We start from the raw sequence: 18,687 nt of genomic DNA on the forward strand, positions 1-18,687 counted from the left end.
CTTAGCTAATTATAAATTGTCGAAAGGTGATCCTCTGTTCAATTAATAAGGTTGGTGAGTTGATGACTCTGATTTGAACAGTCTGTGCACAAACTGTTTGGTCTGATTCATGAATTGACTCTGACTCCCCAGTCTCCAGTACATTTACTATGGGCTTTAGGGATGGGACCAGTGAAGTAAAATTTAAAATTAAATAATTTGCCACAACACCAGTTTTGCAAACCTTTTTAACTGATTCAGTTGAATGACCAGACACACAAAAGTGATTTGAACCTTTTCAGGAACTGGATGTCACTATTTTGCAATGCACCTTGATAATAATAATAATAAAACTACATGTTCTTTTCATTTGCATTTGCTGAAGCATGAGATCACATCTTATTTGCACTATAGACCTATCTATGAAGTATGTTTCCAGCTGAACAAATTTGGCCTCTGTGGTTTTTGTACTCACAAGACAAGAAATGTGCAATTTAATTAATATGTATCAGGTATTACTGTTGACCTATAAGCAAATGATGCCAGCCAACCAAAAAGGTGGTCAATTTGTCACTAAAAGCCACTGTTATAGTAAAACTTAGGAAAAAAGTGCAACGGTTTTGAATGTAAAACAAATGGGAACAAATAACAGGTTCAAATGTGATAAGTACCCACAAACATTTCCATTTAGGTGGGAGTGATCTTTTCGGTCCCTCAGGCTCCTAAAGGTTTTATGAAATGATTTATTATCTGAGATGTTGGTCTAGATAGACAGCAATTATGGCAGCCTTGTGTGAATACAGTACATCAGAGAGGGTGCCGCTGGTTTTATAATGCCATGGGCCCATCAGGAGGGTTTAATGTAAAATAGAGATGCTGAAAGGACAGTGTCATACAATTAATATTCAACTCACCTTTTAACAATATTTGCATTTTTCAACCATGCATTTAGCCACTTTCAAATCCCATTAACTTTTAAGTGTAATGGGATCTTTGCATGTAATTGTTACATAGACATTAAAAAATTCCAAGATTTAATACTTCTGTTTGACTTATAGTACAGTATATGAGCTGACTGGCAGGAAGAGCAGGAAGTTTATGATGCCAAGTAGAGGGAGGAGAATTCAGGTGAGGATTTGCATAGCTCTGCTGTCGGTAAAGGACACCTTTCGCATCAGCTCTGAGCTCTAGTATAGAGGTTTATACTCAGCAGTGAAGGAACTAAGTGAGCAGGATAACGCGTCAAATCCTAGGGGCAGCAGGTAAGGACAGGAAATGCTTTAACAGTCTTTAATATTCCGTTTTATGGTTGTAGTTTGATTTTTAGCCTCGCAAATAGTTAATTCAGTGCATTTAGCTCAATGGTGTTTAACATGCATTTCGCAGACGCTTTTATCCTTGTGAGTGGAAGCAACATTATACCAGTTTGTGCAATCAAACCCATGACTTTGGTGCTGCTAGCACCAAGTTCGGTTTAAGAAATCTATTTTTCCAGTGAAATTATGTGCAACCTCCATCATTTGTTTATACCTGTCCGGTTGTGGGTCAGAATCAGCCTAGTTTAAAATCTCAAACTCCTCTAAACTGGCAGTGCTGTTACCACTGGGAATGGGTCGTCATGTTAAACCGTGGGCCAATCAGATGCCTCCCTGGGCTCTGCATGCTGGAGCCTAAATTAGGTCATGATCTTAATAAGTATTGTTGCTCTGTGATTCTCTGATTATGTGAAGGACAGCAAAAGAGGAACAGGCAGGGCTTTTGACTGGCTATCATAACAGAACACAAAGCAGTGAGGAGGTGTGGACCTCACGCTGACAGCTGAACAGGTAAGGGCACAGCAGGGTCATGATATCAGGGTCCTGTGTCGTGCAAAGGTCAATGTCTATTCATCTGTTACCATTCACTCTTTCTGTACTCTCTCATTATTTGATCTAGTAATGCTGTTATTTATACATTCTCTCTTATGTTCAGGCATATTGAGGACATTTCGATCTAGGTTATAGTCTCCTAAATATACCCACTTAGCACACATTTATACATATATGCAAATGTGCATCTTACACGAACTTGGTGGCAATTTAAAAATGCAATTTTAAAGTGATGCTGTTGTAATTCTGTGTTTCTGATGGGCATATAAAGAGGGGTCCAAAAATTCTAAGATGACTAGGCAAGTTTATTTATTAAAAATGATATATATAACCATTAAACCAGTAATATTTAGATTTTTCCATATACTGTCATATATCATTTCTAATTATTTTTTTAATAATATAAATAAACTTGTTTTATGAATAACTGATATAACATAATATATGTAGTATATCATTTATTTCAGGCAACTTTATTCATACTAATAAGTAAGCAAGTAAGTAATTACATAAATAAAATAATTATAATATAAAATGTATTTCATGTTATGTATGAAAAGTCTATTGTAATATATATGTTTATGTGGACAGATAGACAGAAAGATATTAAAATAATAATATTTATTATTATTATTATTATTTATTAATAATTAGCAAAAAATGTTGTTATTATTATAATAGGCAAGTTTATTTATTTTTATTATTAATATAAAATAAATAATCATGTTTTCCAGCATGATTTGAAAATGATCCAAAGACCATCTTGTTTCAGTGGAAGAAAAAACATCTGACCATTTGTATGAAGGATTCAGCTGACAAGTGACACAAATTTATTTGATTAATGACATAAAAATAGTGCATAATATCTCTTATTCATTTTAATATTCTTATTCAAATCTTTATTTCAAAACTTTAAATCCCAGATTCTCATTTACAGAAGTTTGGACCCCACTGTATCTGTATATAGTGAAAGGACTGTGAATGAGGCTATAATGGATCATATATAGCTTCTGTGAAGTGAACAGTCAGGGTGGACAGAAAGCAGGTCCCCTCTGTATATCACACTACTATTTATAGTGTGAACAAATCCCAGATATGATTGGCATCCCCTGCTCCACTACAGTCTGTAGTGAGGGACAGAAAGATTGAGAGAGAGAGAGAGAGAGAGAGAGAGAGAGAGGTGTTGAACAGAACCAGAACCACACAGGAGTCAAGACTGCCTTAGTCCATTAAGGGAAAGGCAAAAGAGGGAGAAAGAAAAAGATTGTCATTTGTCCTGTCTGTCTCACAGCGGGGAGCAGCGGTTTACTGTTACGCCAGGAGGTATGTAACTTTTGAGGACAGTGTAAGGATGAGTGTGTGTTCATCTGCATGTCTGTGAAACTAACACACTGTTAAAGGTCACAATAGATATACTGGACGGCCTTTCTTTAGGTAAATTATGTCAGATAGTATTATGATGATAATGAGACAAATAAAATTTGTTTAAATCAGAACATTTCAAAGTTTGACCTCGTTACATTGACCTTTCTTTTAGCAGCTTCTAAAAGTATACTCATGTTTCACTCATTTCATAAGGAAGTATGATTTATGTATATGTTTTGTTTGCGGGGGACTCTGTGATAATAACTCAGGCCTCTGGCAGGATTCAGGCCTATACATAACACACTCTGAAACAACAGGCAGGTTAAATTTGAACTGTAACTGTACTTTTACATAAGCATTAGCATTCTGTGATGATACGCATGTAAATTATACTTTTTCTGTCTGTCTTGTGGTTTTGGTGCAGCAGAATTAGATCGCATTTAAACATATGATTGGGATGACGTTTTATGATTTACATAATAAACAGAGTTGTTCCAAATAATACCTTCAATGAATTTGACTTTTTGTTGGATGTTAACCATTTTGAATATCAAATACACTTCTTTTTTTTTTCTTTTTTTTTTTTGAATAAAAGAGAAAATCTTGTCAGACCAGTTGGAAAGGTCTAGAACTTCTGGAAGATTTCCAGCCATAGAGGGACTTAAATGCAAATAAATTGCGCCTGTGAAAACATTGTGAGAGTTTTTGAAAATGCATTATTCAGTGTGAGATTTCAGTATCTGGTGGGGTTTGTGTTACTGTAGGTGGTTAAATTTAGAGTTTGAGATGGAAGGTAATTAATCTAGAAACAAAAAACTATTTTTTTATTATTATTTATTTATTTATTTTTGCCAAAGGTGATTTGGTCCTAGTTTTTTGCTCCAGTTATGTTTTTTGATACTGACAATAGATTTAGTTTAATATTTTGGACATTGAGGAGCTTTAGAAGGGTATTTTGGAGGAGTTTTGGACAGCTGCTCTGTTGCTCTTTGAAAGGTAAATTTAGCTCAACACTCGGCAGCAGTGACTCCACACCACTAGTACTAATGCACTGCTGTTGATGTGCAAACAACATCGCAGGTTACGGTTGCTAAGGTTGTGACCCTCTCTGAATCCCTACTGACATGGTCAATCCTGGCTCTCCCACAGAGTCCTGTATTAAGTTAAAAATGAAAGAGACCTTGAAGACAAAGTGTTAATATAAATATTGCAGATGCATTACCATGCATAATGGCCTTAGTACACTGGAGGATTCCTCTTATATCCCAGGTGTTCACATTGTGACGTTCCATCAGCAGCATAACCGAGCAAATTACAGGCAGAAAGCTCCCCGCAAGCACATAATCAAAGCTCATCTGCCTACAGCTGTGTTCATTAGGACAATGGATGATTTTACGTGTGTTTCTGAACAGCTTCCTGCCAGAGACCAAAATTAGAGTCATTCAACATTCATTCTCTGTTTGAAATGTGACGGTAAATGTGCTTGTTTCCGTGTTGGTTTGTGCTGTCAAATATGTAAATGTCTTCTTTTTAAATTCTTCCCTTCCCCCGAGTGTCATTCTTAAGAAACAGTGCTTTTGTCGCCATTCAACATTATTATTAATACAATAATATTATACCAATAAAAAAACTGTGTACACACACACACACACACACACACACACACACACACATATATATATATATATATATATATATATATTTGTGTAAATTAATATAAAATTATCATGCTTAATTTTCCTAAGAAATATAGAATTTATAATTCTGATTTGTCCAAATAAGGCTATTAATCATTTGCTCAGACCTTTAATTCTATAATGTTCAAATGTTACTAATACTGATAAAACTGAGCATATAATAAATATCTATTGATAATAAATAGTTGAGAAAGTTGAGAAAAAGACCCTAGTAACCTCATATTTAAGAAAGTGTAGACCAACTATTCTCAGATACACCAAAATACGAAAGTTCAGTAAAAACTGTCTAATTCTTTCTCTTATAATTTATGCATTAAGAATCATCTGAGACAGCATTTCATTCAGCATTTATATATATATAATATAGTTTTCATATATTCATTATATATATATATATATATATATATATATATATATATATATATATATATATATATATATTTACAATATCAGTAGATATTCCACCTCACGTTTCATATCCAGTATAAAGTGTGTGTAGCTGTGTGTTATCCCAGCCCTGTTTTCTTCATGTTAACATAAATGATTCAGGGGTAAGAACTGCTACCTGCTCCACACTGCAGGAGTCACTAAGCAACTGAAAGACTATCCACGGGCACCTGAGAGCCGCAGTGGGGCTTTACTTTACCGCGGCTCTCTGTAACATACATACACATAGCCACACATAAAATACATGCATTCAAACCCACACCGGGCCGGTCTGTCCATCTGATCAATGCATTCAGTCTCTTTCTGTCTTTTCTACACCAGGAAGGTGGACACAACTGCACACAATGTCTAAACAGCCGTCGTCCAACGTAAAAGCCCTGCAGGTGAGTATTACGCCAGCAGTGTGTGGGGGTGTCTTTTGTTTGTACATAATTTAAAGAATAGTGTACAGTGAGTTTTGAAGTTCTGTATTGATTTTATTGGCACTAAAATGGTTCCGTGTGCTTTTCTTTGCTCAAAAACACTCAAACATGTCAACATTAAATATTTTAATCTGAAAAGCCAGTTCCCTATTTTGAACACTGAGTTAGAACTGTAAAAACACATTTCAATGTACATTGCATTACAGTACTCACACAAGGCCATTCACAAGTACATGAAATACATTATGGAGTTGATGTGTGTCCAGCTTTTTTTCTTCTTGGTAGGAAAACATTTCTATCCAAACAGAAACAATTTATATAAAAATAGACTTGTACACTTTAATTAAAGTCCTTACAGCCTTTTCCCTTTTACTAACCAATATATACAGTTGAAGGGAAAAAATATGTGAACCTTGTAGTTTTTGTGGATTTCTGCTTAAATTGGTTAGAATGTGATCTGAATGTGAAGTCTGCTTAAACAAATGACCAAAAATATATATATATATGTTTTCACATTTTTATTTTCAAACATGTGAAAGTATTTTGTAATATCTGGTTAAATGTCCTTTGGCAGCATAAATCTCCATCAAATGTTCCTTTGTGTTCAGAAAAGACTTGAAAATGTACCATTGTTTGTCTATTGACATGATGTAGTTAAAGATCAGTCACATTATGACCAATTTATGTCGACATCAGAAGGGTTCACTTATTTTTTTTTTCCCTGTAACTATATGTCTGGCTAGGAGCAATAACGTAGACAGAAAGAAAGACTTTTAACAGTTCACCACAGTGTACAGAGAACATTTTTTTTTACAAACACTGAACACTTAAGCCAAAAATAGACACCTTTATCTTTCCATAAAAACTCTCCATATACACATGAATCCAAAAAAAGCCCAAGCATACACAAGAGTCAGGATATGGTCCGTCAGAGAACACAGATAGAAGGAAGACATGCAAAGACAGGAGCACATGGTCACTACTGTACAGCCTAAAACAGCCAACAATCAGAGTTCATCCAGCAGCCTGTACAGATGGAAAGCCAGAGAAATGAAAGAGGGAAAGAGAGTGAAAAAGAGAAGAAAGTCAAGCATTTGATGTACTGGACCATGAAATGCATGCAAAACTGGAGTAAATCCAAATATTTAAGAGCATTTGGGATTGGTCGAGGGATCTCACATGCACTAATCAAAACACTGAATTGCAAAACTTTAAAATGAATTGAGTGTTTGACCTTGTGTGACCAATACAGCAGGACAATAATGTATAGAAAGATGCAGAACAGAAGAGATTTGTAAAAGAAAAGTGTTTGTGGTTCTACATGGAAATTAAATCAAGTCAATTTTGCATTGTAAGATTATTTTTATTATAAATAAACATTTTCCCCTTTAAATTTTCATTACCATAATGCAGCAAAGTATAATTTCTTTTCCTTTTGGGTTGAAATGTGACATGGTTTTTGTGCGATTCACCAAAATGATAGGATGGTTAAGGAAAAAAACAATAATAATATATAAGAGAAGAGATGTGGCAACAATCCAGATACTTTCTTCCTAATGTAAAGCTGTAAATACATTTACATTTTCACATTTGGACATGCTGCGTTTAGATGCCACACAATAAAGACCAGAATAAAAAAAGACAGGCTGTCTGTGTTGGGCCTCAACAAACACAAGGATGTCTGTCATCGCACTGTTTTATCTGCCCGCAGCTCATTTTCATACAGGCACTTTGCTCTTTATGAAATACAAACTCCAGCAGGAAGACAGGTCCAGCAGGTTTTGTGGAAAGGTTTGGTTTCGACAGCTATGCTTGACCATTGCACAATATTACGTGAGCTTAAATGACTTTGGTACTCTGGTGATTGGATTATAGGCGCAGTTACAGGAGGAAATGAGCAGTGTCAGGGGTGGTTTCATCTCAGCATTCTGTGAGGTGTAGCAGCAATGGTAACCGTCTCATTAGATTTTCTTGTCTGTTTCAAAGGCCAATCTTAATATTCCGATGGGGGCTCTGCGTCCTGGGGCGGGACATCCTGTGAAGAGGAGAGAAGATACAGTAGAAGCAGATGAGGTCAGATTCTGCTGGAAGAAAGCTCACATAAAGACATTTGCACAATTGTATAAATAATCAAATTAGACACTTAAAGACAATCGTAATCATGTTATCAGATCATATTTAAATGTATGCAAGTAAGTAAATAAATAAATATTTTACATAAAGCTAGTTTATTTTTGGACCATTTAAATATTGTTCCATTATAAATTGTCTTTCTTTCTTTCTTTATTTAAAGTAAACGAATCCAGTTCTGGAATATATATAGAATTGACATTATTTATCAGATTTACATTATTCCTAATGATGATTCTCATTAGAATAGTATGAATGTGATACTGTACTTGCAATAATGAATTTGGAAAGTAAATGAATAAATAAACAAATAAATTAATTTTTATGATAAGTAACAGACGGATGTTTTACATTGTTTTTAATAATGTAATGTGTGCTGTAATTTTCACAATGTTTATTTAAATGACAAGTAGGCTACTAATAAACTGTTTAAATATGCTTTTCTTATATTTAGTTAAAAGAAATATGCTTAAAATAAAAAAATAAAAGCAAATCAAGTAAAATAAGAATTTAGGGGCATATTTGCTTATCATAAAATGTAAGAAAACAATATATTAAACTAATATTAAAATAAAAAAAAATGTGCTCCTGAAAAAAAGTTTAATTTTCAGTTGTTAATTTTAAAATTAATTTTATTCCTTCTTTTTATTTTGGGAGTAAAATATGACACAATCTTTAAAGAGGTTTTGTGAGGGCCACTCAGTAATATCTCTCACAATCGGTTTCATAGGCGTCCCCAGTGACTCCAGAGGAAAAAAAGCCCCTGCCCGGTGCTGTGAAACTACCGGGCCCCGCCGTCAACCTTTCCGAGCTCCAGAATGTAAAGAGTGAACTCAGATGGGTCACCAAGGACTAAACAAGTCAGGTAAATCTGACAGTCAAATTATACACTCTCACACCCATTTTCCCCCATCTACCATTTTTGGTTAGTCAAAAAACATTGGTGGTTCTCAATCTTATGTACACACACACACACACACACACACACACACACACACACACACACACACACACACACACAAATACAAGCAGGAACAAAAGAGCAATCGTTTTATTCTAAATGCATCACATCACTGAAATCATCTAGAAAGGCCCCATGCTGTTCACACAAATGACCACATGGTGTCAGTAGCTGTAAAAGTAGTTTGCATGTGCGTTAGTGTGGATATGTCAGTGCTGTGTGTGAGTACGTTTTTTTTTTTTTTTTTCGAGTGTGTAAAGGGGTATGAGGGTGAATCAGACTCTATTAATACCCCAAAGATCAGTGGGGCAGTGAAAGTCCGTCTGTTGTGTGCAGTCCCAGCATGCCTCACCAGACCTCCCAATTATAGAGCAAAACATGCTCTGTGACCCACTCCCTCCATCTGTAGGACGTGTGTCTGTGTGCAAGAAAAACAAATAGAATTTGCTAAGCAAACTACCTTGAGATTATACTGTTTTTAATACTGGTAACCCCCATTTAACTAATTCTTCTCATTTTTCACAGGTGACTCCACCCCCATTTTATCCAAGGATTTGGTTACTATCTCCCTCCAATCAGGTTCATGTATTTACCACAAACTCCCAGAGAATCAGTCGCAATGGAATCAACGACAAGCCTTAATGACGACGGTACCTACTGACCTGAGAATAATAACTGAGGGGGTGGATTCTATCGGAGCAAAGACTGATGGGAATTGAGCAACTCAAAGCTCTAAACCAGGGTTTAGTCTGTCTAAAATAGGTCATCACTTTTTAAACCTCCCTGTATCCAATTCTGTATTTTGTGTTTTAAAATGTATTGTGTGTTTAACTTAAAGGGATTGTTTACACCAAAATTCTGTCATCATTTACTCACCCTTATGAGTGAACTATCTCTTTAAGTTTGATTTTATGGAAGTTCTGTATTCTCCTACTACCATCAATGAATCATAAAACAGAATATATGTCACTGAAGACATTGGCTAGTACGATTCCTCTTAAAATCCCTCCATTCTCCTTTAAAAAAGCCAGATTGTCTTGTAAAACAACTCGAACAAATGTGACACCATAAAATCAATATTCTTTCAATGTATTTTACATATAGAGTGATTAATATGCAAATAATTGCTATAATTTGATTAATTAGTCAGAATGTCATGCATTTAATTTGATTAAGTTTCCTCCGATTGACAACCCTTCTTAAAACGCCTCACGCTGCAGGCTTGCTTTCACTCCCTACACATCTCTTTCTTTATCTATGGCTTTGTTCTTGTGTGTTGCAGTACATGAGCAGGGTGTTGCATAATAAAACATGATTTCGCATTCTCTCCAAGAGCAAACCCGTAGGAGGAAGTCAGCACTTGTTATCCTTGAACAAATAGAACTGGATTTCAAATGCCGCACCAATAGTTTATGTACATAAACTGGGATCAGTTTAAAAGTGTAATGCTGCTTGTCTCCTCGCCTGTACTGTAAGTCACATCATATGTGTCTGTACTGCTCTGTGATCTAGTTTACTAGCAGCAGGTGTCATGACCTTTGGGTGAAAGTGTCCTTATTAAAGATCACACATTGCTCCTAAGATCAGAGTCAGTCTACATTGGCAGCAGGGAAACACATGCATGTATAATTCAGATAAATTGTCTACATATGAATTTCATTAATTTAATAAGACTATTTTCAGTAATGCCACTTTGAAACAATGTTTATTGTGAATTGGATCACAAAGTGAAAGACAAGCAACCAACAAGTGTCCACTGAAATACATCCAAACCTGTTGGAAAAGCTTCCCAGGATGCACCTCGTGATGTTGGTTGAGAGAATGAGAGACTGAGCACAATGATATAAGAGGAACTATCAATCATGCGGAATTGGAATGGATTTTTTTAGGATTATTGCTTGGAACACAGAGAGAGTGAGCAGCTGTCTAACTAATCAACAAAGCCTTTCATAATTCCCTTATTACCCATAATGCAATGCAGAGAGAGCCTGTAGTTTTAAAAACTTCTAACTGAGAAGCTCAGCATATCTAAACTTTTGTCGATTTCTTGATATAGTCATCTTCTCTGCTACCATATGCTTACCATTATACATTTCAGATTGTATATCTTTGAAATATGTGTGTTAATTAAAAGGATTTTCTCACCTATAAGCCTTGTGTTCATTAGAGAATATCAAAATAATTCACCATGACCACCAGAGCCAAACAAATCCCCTAACAGGAAGATCAGACACTGTTAAATTTAGAACGCCACTCAGGTCTGACAGTATTCTGGACTGAAGGGTCAAAATAGGGAGACCAGAGAGTACAAGCACACTCACAAAGTGCCTGAACACATAAATCAGATGTATCTGCAATTAAATGCATGAAAAAATATCAGATGTAACATTGTTTATCATAAATAGTATTTATAGATTTTGCAGTGACGGAAGAGAGCAGTGTCCTGCAAAAGATCTTCAAGCATGCAATGTGCATTTGGAAAGTGGAGTCTGGTTTTGCTGACGAAATATAAAAAGTGTAGCATAACTAATGCATCAAATTTAGACCCCTGCAGTTGTTACATGTGTTTAAATATGTCCACTGATGCACAACAAGGCAGAGTGGAAAGATATGCCAAGGTCCCTAAAAGGCCAATTACTTGTTTTAATGCGAGAATCCAAAGAGGTTGTTAGGTGAGCACAGGATTTGGCAGTACAAACAGTGAGACTACAAAACCACTTCCTTGAGACACAAGTAGCACACACACATGCCCCTCTAGGATTAATCATGACCCATTGCAGTTGCACTTGAGTGCGAGTGCATTCACAAGTATCTCCAGTTACCAATTACCTTGTAAATGTGTTGTATTGCGAATGCTCTAGACAGTGGAGAAACCAATGTGATCATGAGCAGAGGGTGTGAGAATGTAACCAGAAACTCTATCATAATCACCCCTTGCTCTAATATTTAATACCCCCCGCAACCTGGCCTGATGCTGCCCCATCCCAACTCTGAGCCAGCAGCTATTCAGGGAGGATAAGGATATGATGTTCACGAGGTTGGGATGTGTCCTTTTCGTTGTGGATCACACTTACACACAATTACTATAAGTCTATAAATAAAACTCACTCATCAGTAATCTAGCCAACATAAACAAGTCAATTTCGGTAGTCTCCTGTTAACAACAAACTTTTTCGTCTTTGTGTCTTCCTGACAAACAATCTCCCTATGGTTCTCATTGTCCTCTAGTCAAGATTCTCATTCTATCAATCCTCTCTCTTTCTCTTTTCTGGCTAGACTGTGTACTTACTGTCCCTCTGATCAACTCTGAGTTTCTATTCCTGTCACCTTGGTGAGATATGGCTTCTGGTGGCGACAGACAGAAATCCACAGTGCTGACTAACTCCTTTATTTATCAAGAGATGACCTCAGATCTGCATATCATAATAAACCCCCAGCCTGATCCCTCCCTCTCTAGCTGTTCCCATCTATCTAAATGGAAAGGGCAACTAGCTCGAAGATGTGTTTACCTCCCGTGGCCCCAAAATGTCTGCCCATCATTCCCCCCACCCTTCTAGTGATCTGGTAGAAAACATGCCAATCTTGTTGAGGCAAAAGATTTGGAGTCTGCCCACTGGATGGAGGAGAAATGGTCGACCCACCCCTTTGCCCTCCCAAAACATGTGCATTTGTTGCCTGGAGAAGTCATGGACCACATCCCAACAGACGTGGCTGGTGTACTGACCTTTTTCTTTTCTTCTGTCTTCTTTAACCTTGACAACTTGACAACAAGTGGATCACCTCTGCCTCCTTCCATTTTTTTATTTTCTCTTCTTTCTGTGCTGTGTCTTACTTTCGTTCGGTCCTAACTCACCTGTTCCTGACCCTGGTCTTCCTTATTTCTCTCTCTTAATCTCCTAATGATGAATTACTACCTGATGCTCAGCAACAGTCATGGAGAAGGTGTTCTGTCTCGGTACCAGAGCTTGCGTCTAGAAGGTCGAATGTGTGATGTTGTTTTGGAGGCAGAAGGTGTGGAGTTCCCTGCTCATCGCACTTTGCTAGCCTGTTCCAGTGACTACTTCTGGTCCGTGTTTAAGGACTACAATCTGGAATCTGGTGCTCACACTATCAGCTTGCCAGCCTTGTCATCTCTGGGACTTGAGCAGTTATTGGACTTCATCTACACCTCATGGATCTCACTATCACCCTCCACTTTGGAGGCCACACTACAGGCTGCCTGCTATCTACAGATCAACCATGCTGTGGAGCTTTGCACTCAGTACATCTCCGAAAGCATTGCTCCCGACAACTGTTGCTTTTTTGCTAACATAGCAGCTCTCTATGGCCTTTCTGAAGCATTCAATGACAGCAACTCTTTTATTGGAAGTAACATGTGTAGGATACTTGCATCTGAGGAATACAAGGCTGAGCTAATGGAGTTAAACATTGATTCTCTGCAAGAGGTTCTCATAGCTGAGGAGATGCCAGGAGTGAAGGAGATAGATCTTCTGCAGCTGGTTTTGGACTGGCTAGAATGCAACCCACAATCTGCCCTGCAGAGTAACGCATTGCTCAGTCGGATCCGATTTGGTTTGATACCACCTAAAGAGCTGTCTCAACTTCGTGCACTTAAACCTGCTCTACGTACACCCTTCATTCACAGCGTAGTGCAGAAAGCACTTAACTACCACCTTCAGGGTCCCCTACAACCTCTACTACAAAGTGTCCACACCAGCCTAAGAGCCACAAAAAGCAAGATTCTTCTGGTGGGAGGAGGACCAGAGGCAAACAGACCCCAGAATCAGATCCTAGCCTACGAACCTCACAGTAAGAAATTCCAGCCACTCTCAGCATCCCTGCCAAATAAGCTACAGCACCAGGGAGTATGTGTTGTTGGGAATTTCCTATTTGTACTAGGTGGTGAGGTGGTGCAGGTGGATGAGGAGAATGAGAAGAGTGCTGTGATGACTGTAACTAACCAGGTGTGGCGCTATGACCCACGGTTTGAGCAGTGGGAGAAGATGGAACCACTCTTGCAGAAGAGAGCAGAGTTTGCCTGCTGTGTGGTGGAAGGTGTTATCTTTGCTATTGGCGGACGGGGCCAGACAGGTGAGCCTGCTTTGTCATCTGTAGAAATGTACAATATGAGTGAAGGGTGCTGGCACAGTGCTGTATCCTTACCGTATTCAGTTCATGGGCATGCCTGTGCCACTATTGGAACAGGAATCTACATCTCAGGTGGCATCCATGTCAACAGCACAGAGAGCAGCAAAGAAGTGCTGTTTCTGAATGCCTTTGAAGGAGATGCCTGGCAGAGACGTTCTAACATGTCCATAGCCAGGTTTGGCCACCAGATGGCAACAGTGAGGGGAAGAATTTACACCTTTTTGGGAATGTATGAGCCCTTCTGTGACATTGAACGCTACAGTCCTGAGCAAGACCTGTGGAGCCGTCTAAAGCCCCTACTGAATGATCGCTTCTGCTATGGTTTGACCACAACAGAGGGCAGACGTGTGCTTATGTTCGGAGGCAGGAAATGGCAGGAAGGACAGGAGGTGTGTACAACAAATGTGCTGGAGTACGACACAGAATATGATTCCTGGAGGGAAGTGTGTAAACTACCAGGGCCCTTGTGTGGGATTCAGTGTGCCATAATGACTCTTCAAGACCCTCCGGAGACCTAAAAGTCAATTACAAACACCATCCCACATACACACAGACAAACAGATGGCTGTCATGGGGCAGAGAGAGTTGAAGGACAGGGGTTATCTTTGTGTCATGGATCCATGGACTGTAAAGTGGCAGGGAAAACAGGATTTCTATACACCCAGATACAGAAGACTTTAACGGGGGGGTAAAATGCTGTTAAATGTTTTAAAGCAAGCAGTAAAGAGCTCCTGAAACTACAGTAGGTCACTATGAATAGAGTAGACATTGATAGATGACTTGTCATAAAGACGTTGTCCTGAGAAATGGCTTAGATCCTATAAGGACACTGGAGAAAAGGACAGAATAAAGGATGGAATTACAGACCACTGCACACTCTGGTCATTGAGTCTTGAAAGGCCTAAAGAAAGGACAGATTGGACAAGATTTGACTTTTTGGGACTGAGTGAAGATCAAAGGTTACAGTCATAATGTCGTATGACAGAGAGACAGCTGCCATGAATGTTGGATACAGACTGTGAAAGGAGGCTACACTCACAGACGCTGAGCGAGAAAGCCAAATTAGACCATTGATTTGGAAGGGTACAAGGAAAGTCGAAGTGGGCAAGGACAAGTATCAAGATCACTGATTGTGTGTGTGGGATGCAGATGAGCCAAAGGAGGATGAAGAGATTTTAAGTGAGCAATGATCAACAAAAACTGCATAGTCACACCTATATCTGACAACTCAGATAAGTCAGGCCATGCATGGAAATGTAGATTACTCATCACAGATAATATAGTGCAATTAGAATATCGCTATAAATTAAAGTGAACTGAAAATACAGTAATTGAGCAGAAATCTTATAACAGTGAGATACACATCAGTAACAATAATTAGGCTGGCATAAATATTGTAACTTCATCATATACTTCAGAATATATAATTTTAGACCTTGTAGCAACCATTTCTGGGTTATATAAAAGCAAGTAATCTTGAGATTGTAAAATGAACGATGTTGACATGATTCTTCAAATGAATCAATGGAAATAAGTATCTAAGACATAAAAGCATAAATAAAAGATTTGACTGCATAAAATTTATTTTGCAGCTTGTGCGTTTCTTTAAAGACGTTTGTACTAATTTATTGTTTAAAGGTGTGAACACCAATTTGCTGGTAATAATAGCAAATTAGTTAGATTTGAGAATGAGCACCTTAACCTGGTTTGCTGATTAGAAAATTAGATTTTCCCCATCTGAACTGCCTCTTGTGCCCAAAGAAAGGAACCCCACTGTCAACCCAAGACTCAGAACAAACCCAAACAGTATATCTCCATTAATTTTTGTAAATTGAGTCCATTACCTTCACTGAACAGCCTGGAAATCAGCAAACGTCTAAAAGAAAAAGAGAAAAGCTTTCTAGGAAATTTACATGGGCATTTATTTTTAATCACCCATTAGAGAAAGACTCTCAACTCATTGCTCGACAGGCTGCAAGCTCTCAGGTGATTGTTTATGGTTAGGCACTCACCTTTAAGCCAAAGATGGCAACATCCAGGTTGGAAATGCCAGCTGATAAACTGCCATTGATGAATGGGAATACCAACAGACAGCTTTCTCCAGTTATAATAAAAACTTATGGGATTCACCAGCCTCAAAATTTGTGCACTTCTCTTTGATTAGATGGTCTCATTTTTGTTTAATGGGGTTTATATATATATATATAAAATCCAAGCAAATGCAATAAATATAGCATGATTACATCCAAAATGCAGTTTATTGACTCTAGGTATAATCACACTGAAATCTGGAGAAAGCAACACGTCTCTTTTAAATTGATGTAATAAATAAAGTAAACTTTACCAGGTTGTATGCTAAACACAACACATAGGAAACTGCACTGCCCTAATGACATGCCCTACTCATAATAAAGACAGGCAGCAGCACAGATATTGATAAACTAGATTGTTTTACAACAACTTTGTGTTAAAAAATGGGCTGCTAAAGAAACATAACATGGTTTCCACTAAATTAACAATAACTTTGATATATTACTAAAGTAAAATACCAATAGACATCCGTTCTAGTAGCTCTAAATCCACTTGTAATCACTTTTGCTAATAGCTAATGCATTCCCATGATTCTCATGGACACATTAGCACCTGAGTCACTCACTGAGTCAAGCTAATATTGTCTTAGATTACATACAGAATGAAATGTGCTCCATTATATCATCAGAGTCATACCTGAAATATCAATGTACATCATATAATACACATCTTATCATACAATAAACTCTCTTCTGAACATTCATTATGTTCCTAAAAATCTCAAATAAAGCGTTTATGTGTCTGCTGAGTGCCTGAGTGCTTCTTGGTCTACACAGCCTTCCTGACAGTTGAAACACTGACATTAAATCATTTGGCAGCTTCGGTTTAGAAACAAAAAATAAAATGTGACTCTGGTATATCTACAAGCCATGCAGAAATAGATGTTTTGCTCTGAGAGTTTATAAAGATGGACAACCTCCTGAACTTTGAAATACATGTATTTTCAGGAGTCGAGTTGCTGCTTCTGACAGATGCTGGGGTGAGTTCAGGGCAACAGCTTTGATTGGCCGAGCCGTGCGGCGAGTCCCTGGGCTGAGACCAGCAATGTGTCGTGATGACCACGGCTGTCACAAAAACTAACTGTTGTCTTAACACAAATGTCACTAAACTAGCAGCACTGTGCAGGACAGCTGCATTGCAGCTTGTAGAAATGGAAAACTTGAATCCAAACAGAGGTATGCAATAATGAAACATAATACTATCCTTCAAATTCTCCAAAACACAATAGTGAATAAAACTTCTTACAGATTAAGAATTAAAAATGAACAGCACACCTTGTGCACATACAGACAATCACTTGTAAGTGCCGTCCCTGCTCACTCAAGGATGCAAGTTTTTGAACTAGGAACATCACGTGTAAATCTGTTTTTGACTATGAACCCTCATTTGCCAAGAGACACATAATTTCATCTCATAATATCAGGAAACTGTAGTGAAGAGAGAACTTCCATAATTTGACTCATGTTACAGAGATAATGCTGCTTCTGGATAATGGAGCCTGTGCAATTTTCTACTAATCAAAGCCCACACATTTCACTGAACACTCATCTGTTATCAGAGGCTGAGTCTGGCAAGGCGTTACGCTTTGTCGAGAAGTGTTCACGGCACAGAAATATTCCAGGTTCAATACAAGCTGAACACTATCTACAGCATTTTTAGCATTCTGTCAATTACCACATTCAATTATTTTGACTGGTTTCTAATTGGGACAAGGCACTGGACCACAATATATGCTAAAATAAGGTTTAAAACATCAAAAACTCATAGATATAAACATTATGTAGGATAATCATAATAATAATAAGCATTATAATTATTGGAGATGTACTGATATATAAAAAGTGGCCTATACAGATAAGCCAATAATTATATCAATGTTATGGACAAGAATTGACAAAATATAAAAATTCTATATTGTTTTAAATTAAATGGAAAATCTAAATAAATCACACATAAAACACTTAAATTTGCATTCAATGCATTGAATTTATTGCATCACATTATTACAATGTACAATTTATTAAAAATCTATATCCAATTTTATACTGTAACTCTTGACTGTGTGAAGTCTATAAACTTTGTAATTTTTGTAAGATAAGCGCAAGTATACCAGAAAAGGTCTGTTTGCACATAGACAAATCCCCCTTCAGGAATTACCAGAAGGTTTGCTCCAAGAAAAGTCCCACAAGGATTACTTAGACAACTTTAGAGACACAAACACAAGCTGCTTTTCTGCCCGAAAATTGCCTTGCCCCATAGCCTTCCATTTTCAGATCATTACTACGAGTCGAGTCAAAATTGTTGACTGTGGAAACTGGCACCAAGCAAAAGATGCTGTCAATAAAACTAATCTGATTTTGAACCAGGAATATGCCTTTTCTTGGTATATCTAAACACTCTACACAGATTGTGGTGAGATGAGAACACCACATTAGTGTTCCATGTTCATGCACACACACACAACTTCCACACAAATGTACAAGTGCTATAAGTCGGGGCCAGCCGATGTATAACATCAGATCATAAATATAGTATGATACAGTAGAGTATATAGTATGCTAAAGTAGCAAATAAACATG

General features: G+C 37.4%; 3 protein-coding genes across 6 annotated transcripts in view; 2 read left to right on the top strand and 1 right to left on the bottom strand.

The window, feature by feature from the left end:
• The first annotated feature begins 1,703 nt into the window (after nucleotides 1-1,703).
• On the top strand, nucleotides 1,704-11,020 carry smpx (small muscle protein X-linked). Of its 3 annotated transcripts, none has more exons than XM_019092681.2 (5): nucleotides 1,704-1,805; nucleotides 5,678-5,739; nucleotides 7,765-7,851; nucleotides 8,639-8,773; nucleotides 9,395-11,020. In XM_019092681.2, exons 2-4 carry the CDS (start codon nucleotides 5,701-5,703, stop codon nucleotides 8,762-8,764), a joined length of 252 nt encoding a protein of 83 aa, XP_018948226.1. In that variant the 5' UTR covers nucleotides 1,704-1,805; nucleotides 5,678-5,700; the 3' UTR covers nucleotides 8,765-8,773; nucleotides 9,395-11,020. The 3 variants fall into 3 exon arrangements, with proteins under 3 accessions (XP_018948226.1, XP_042570396.1, XP_018948225.1); XM_042714462.1 differs by lacking the exon at nucleotides 1,704-1,805 and adding an exon at nucleotides 3,002-3,170 and having other exon boundaries at nucleotides 5,675-5,739; XM_019092680.2 differs by lacking the exon at nucleotides 1,704-1,805 and adding an exon at nucleotides 3,003-3,170.
• The window catches only part of LOC109104264 (connector enhancer of kinase suppressor of ras 2-like), an 81,385-nt gene continuing 68,479 nt past the window's right edge, over nucleotides 5,782-18,687 (bottom strand). Inside the window, exon 20 of one of the 2 annotated variants that reach the window (XM_042714460.1) lies at nucleotides 5,782-7,813. In XM_042714460.1, the coding sequence (XP_042570394.1) occupies nucleotides 7,740-7,813 (74 nt within the window). In that variant the 3' untranslated portion in view covers nucleotides 5,782-7,739. The remainder of the gene's footprint in view (nucleotides 7,814-18,687) is intronic. The other variant, XM_042714459.1, reaches the window with a different exon arrangement.
• LOC109077055 (kelch-like protein 34) lies at nucleotides 12,184-15,601 on the top strand. The gene has a single exon (XM_019092673.2). The coding sequence runs from the start codon at nucleotides 12,769-12,771 to the stop codon at nucleotides 14,533-14,535; it is 1,767 nt and encodes a 588-aa protein (XP_018948218.1). The 5' UTR covers nucleotides 12,184-12,768; the 3' UTR covers nucleotides 14,536-15,601.

This window comes from Cyprinus carpio, chromosome A24 (genome assembly GCF_018340385.1).
Source record: "Cyprinus carpio isolate SPL01 chromosome A24, ASM1834038v1, whole genome shotgun sequence".
NCBI classification, from domain to species: Eukaryota; Metazoa; Chordata; class Actinopteri; order Cypriniformes; family Cyprinidae; genus Cyprinus; species Cyprinus carpio.

Bases quoted from the DNA above. Each gene is read 5' to 3' on its own strand.
- smpx (XM_019092681.2), top strand. From the start codon at position 5,701: ATGTCTAAACAGCCGTCGTCCAACGTAAAAGCCCTGCAG. The intron at 5,740-7,764 runs GTGAGTATTACG...TCTGTTTCAAAG, and splicing joins CCAACGTAAAAGCCCTGCAG to GCCAATCTTAATATTCCGAT. The intron at 7,852-8,638 runs GTCAGATTCTGC...TCGGTTTCATAG, and splicing joins ATACAGTAGAAGCAGATGAG to GCGTCCCCAGTGACTCCAGA.
- LOC109077055 (XM_019092673.2), top strand. From the start codon at position 12,769: ATGATGAATTACTACCTGATGCTCAGCAACAGTCATGGAGAAGGTGTT.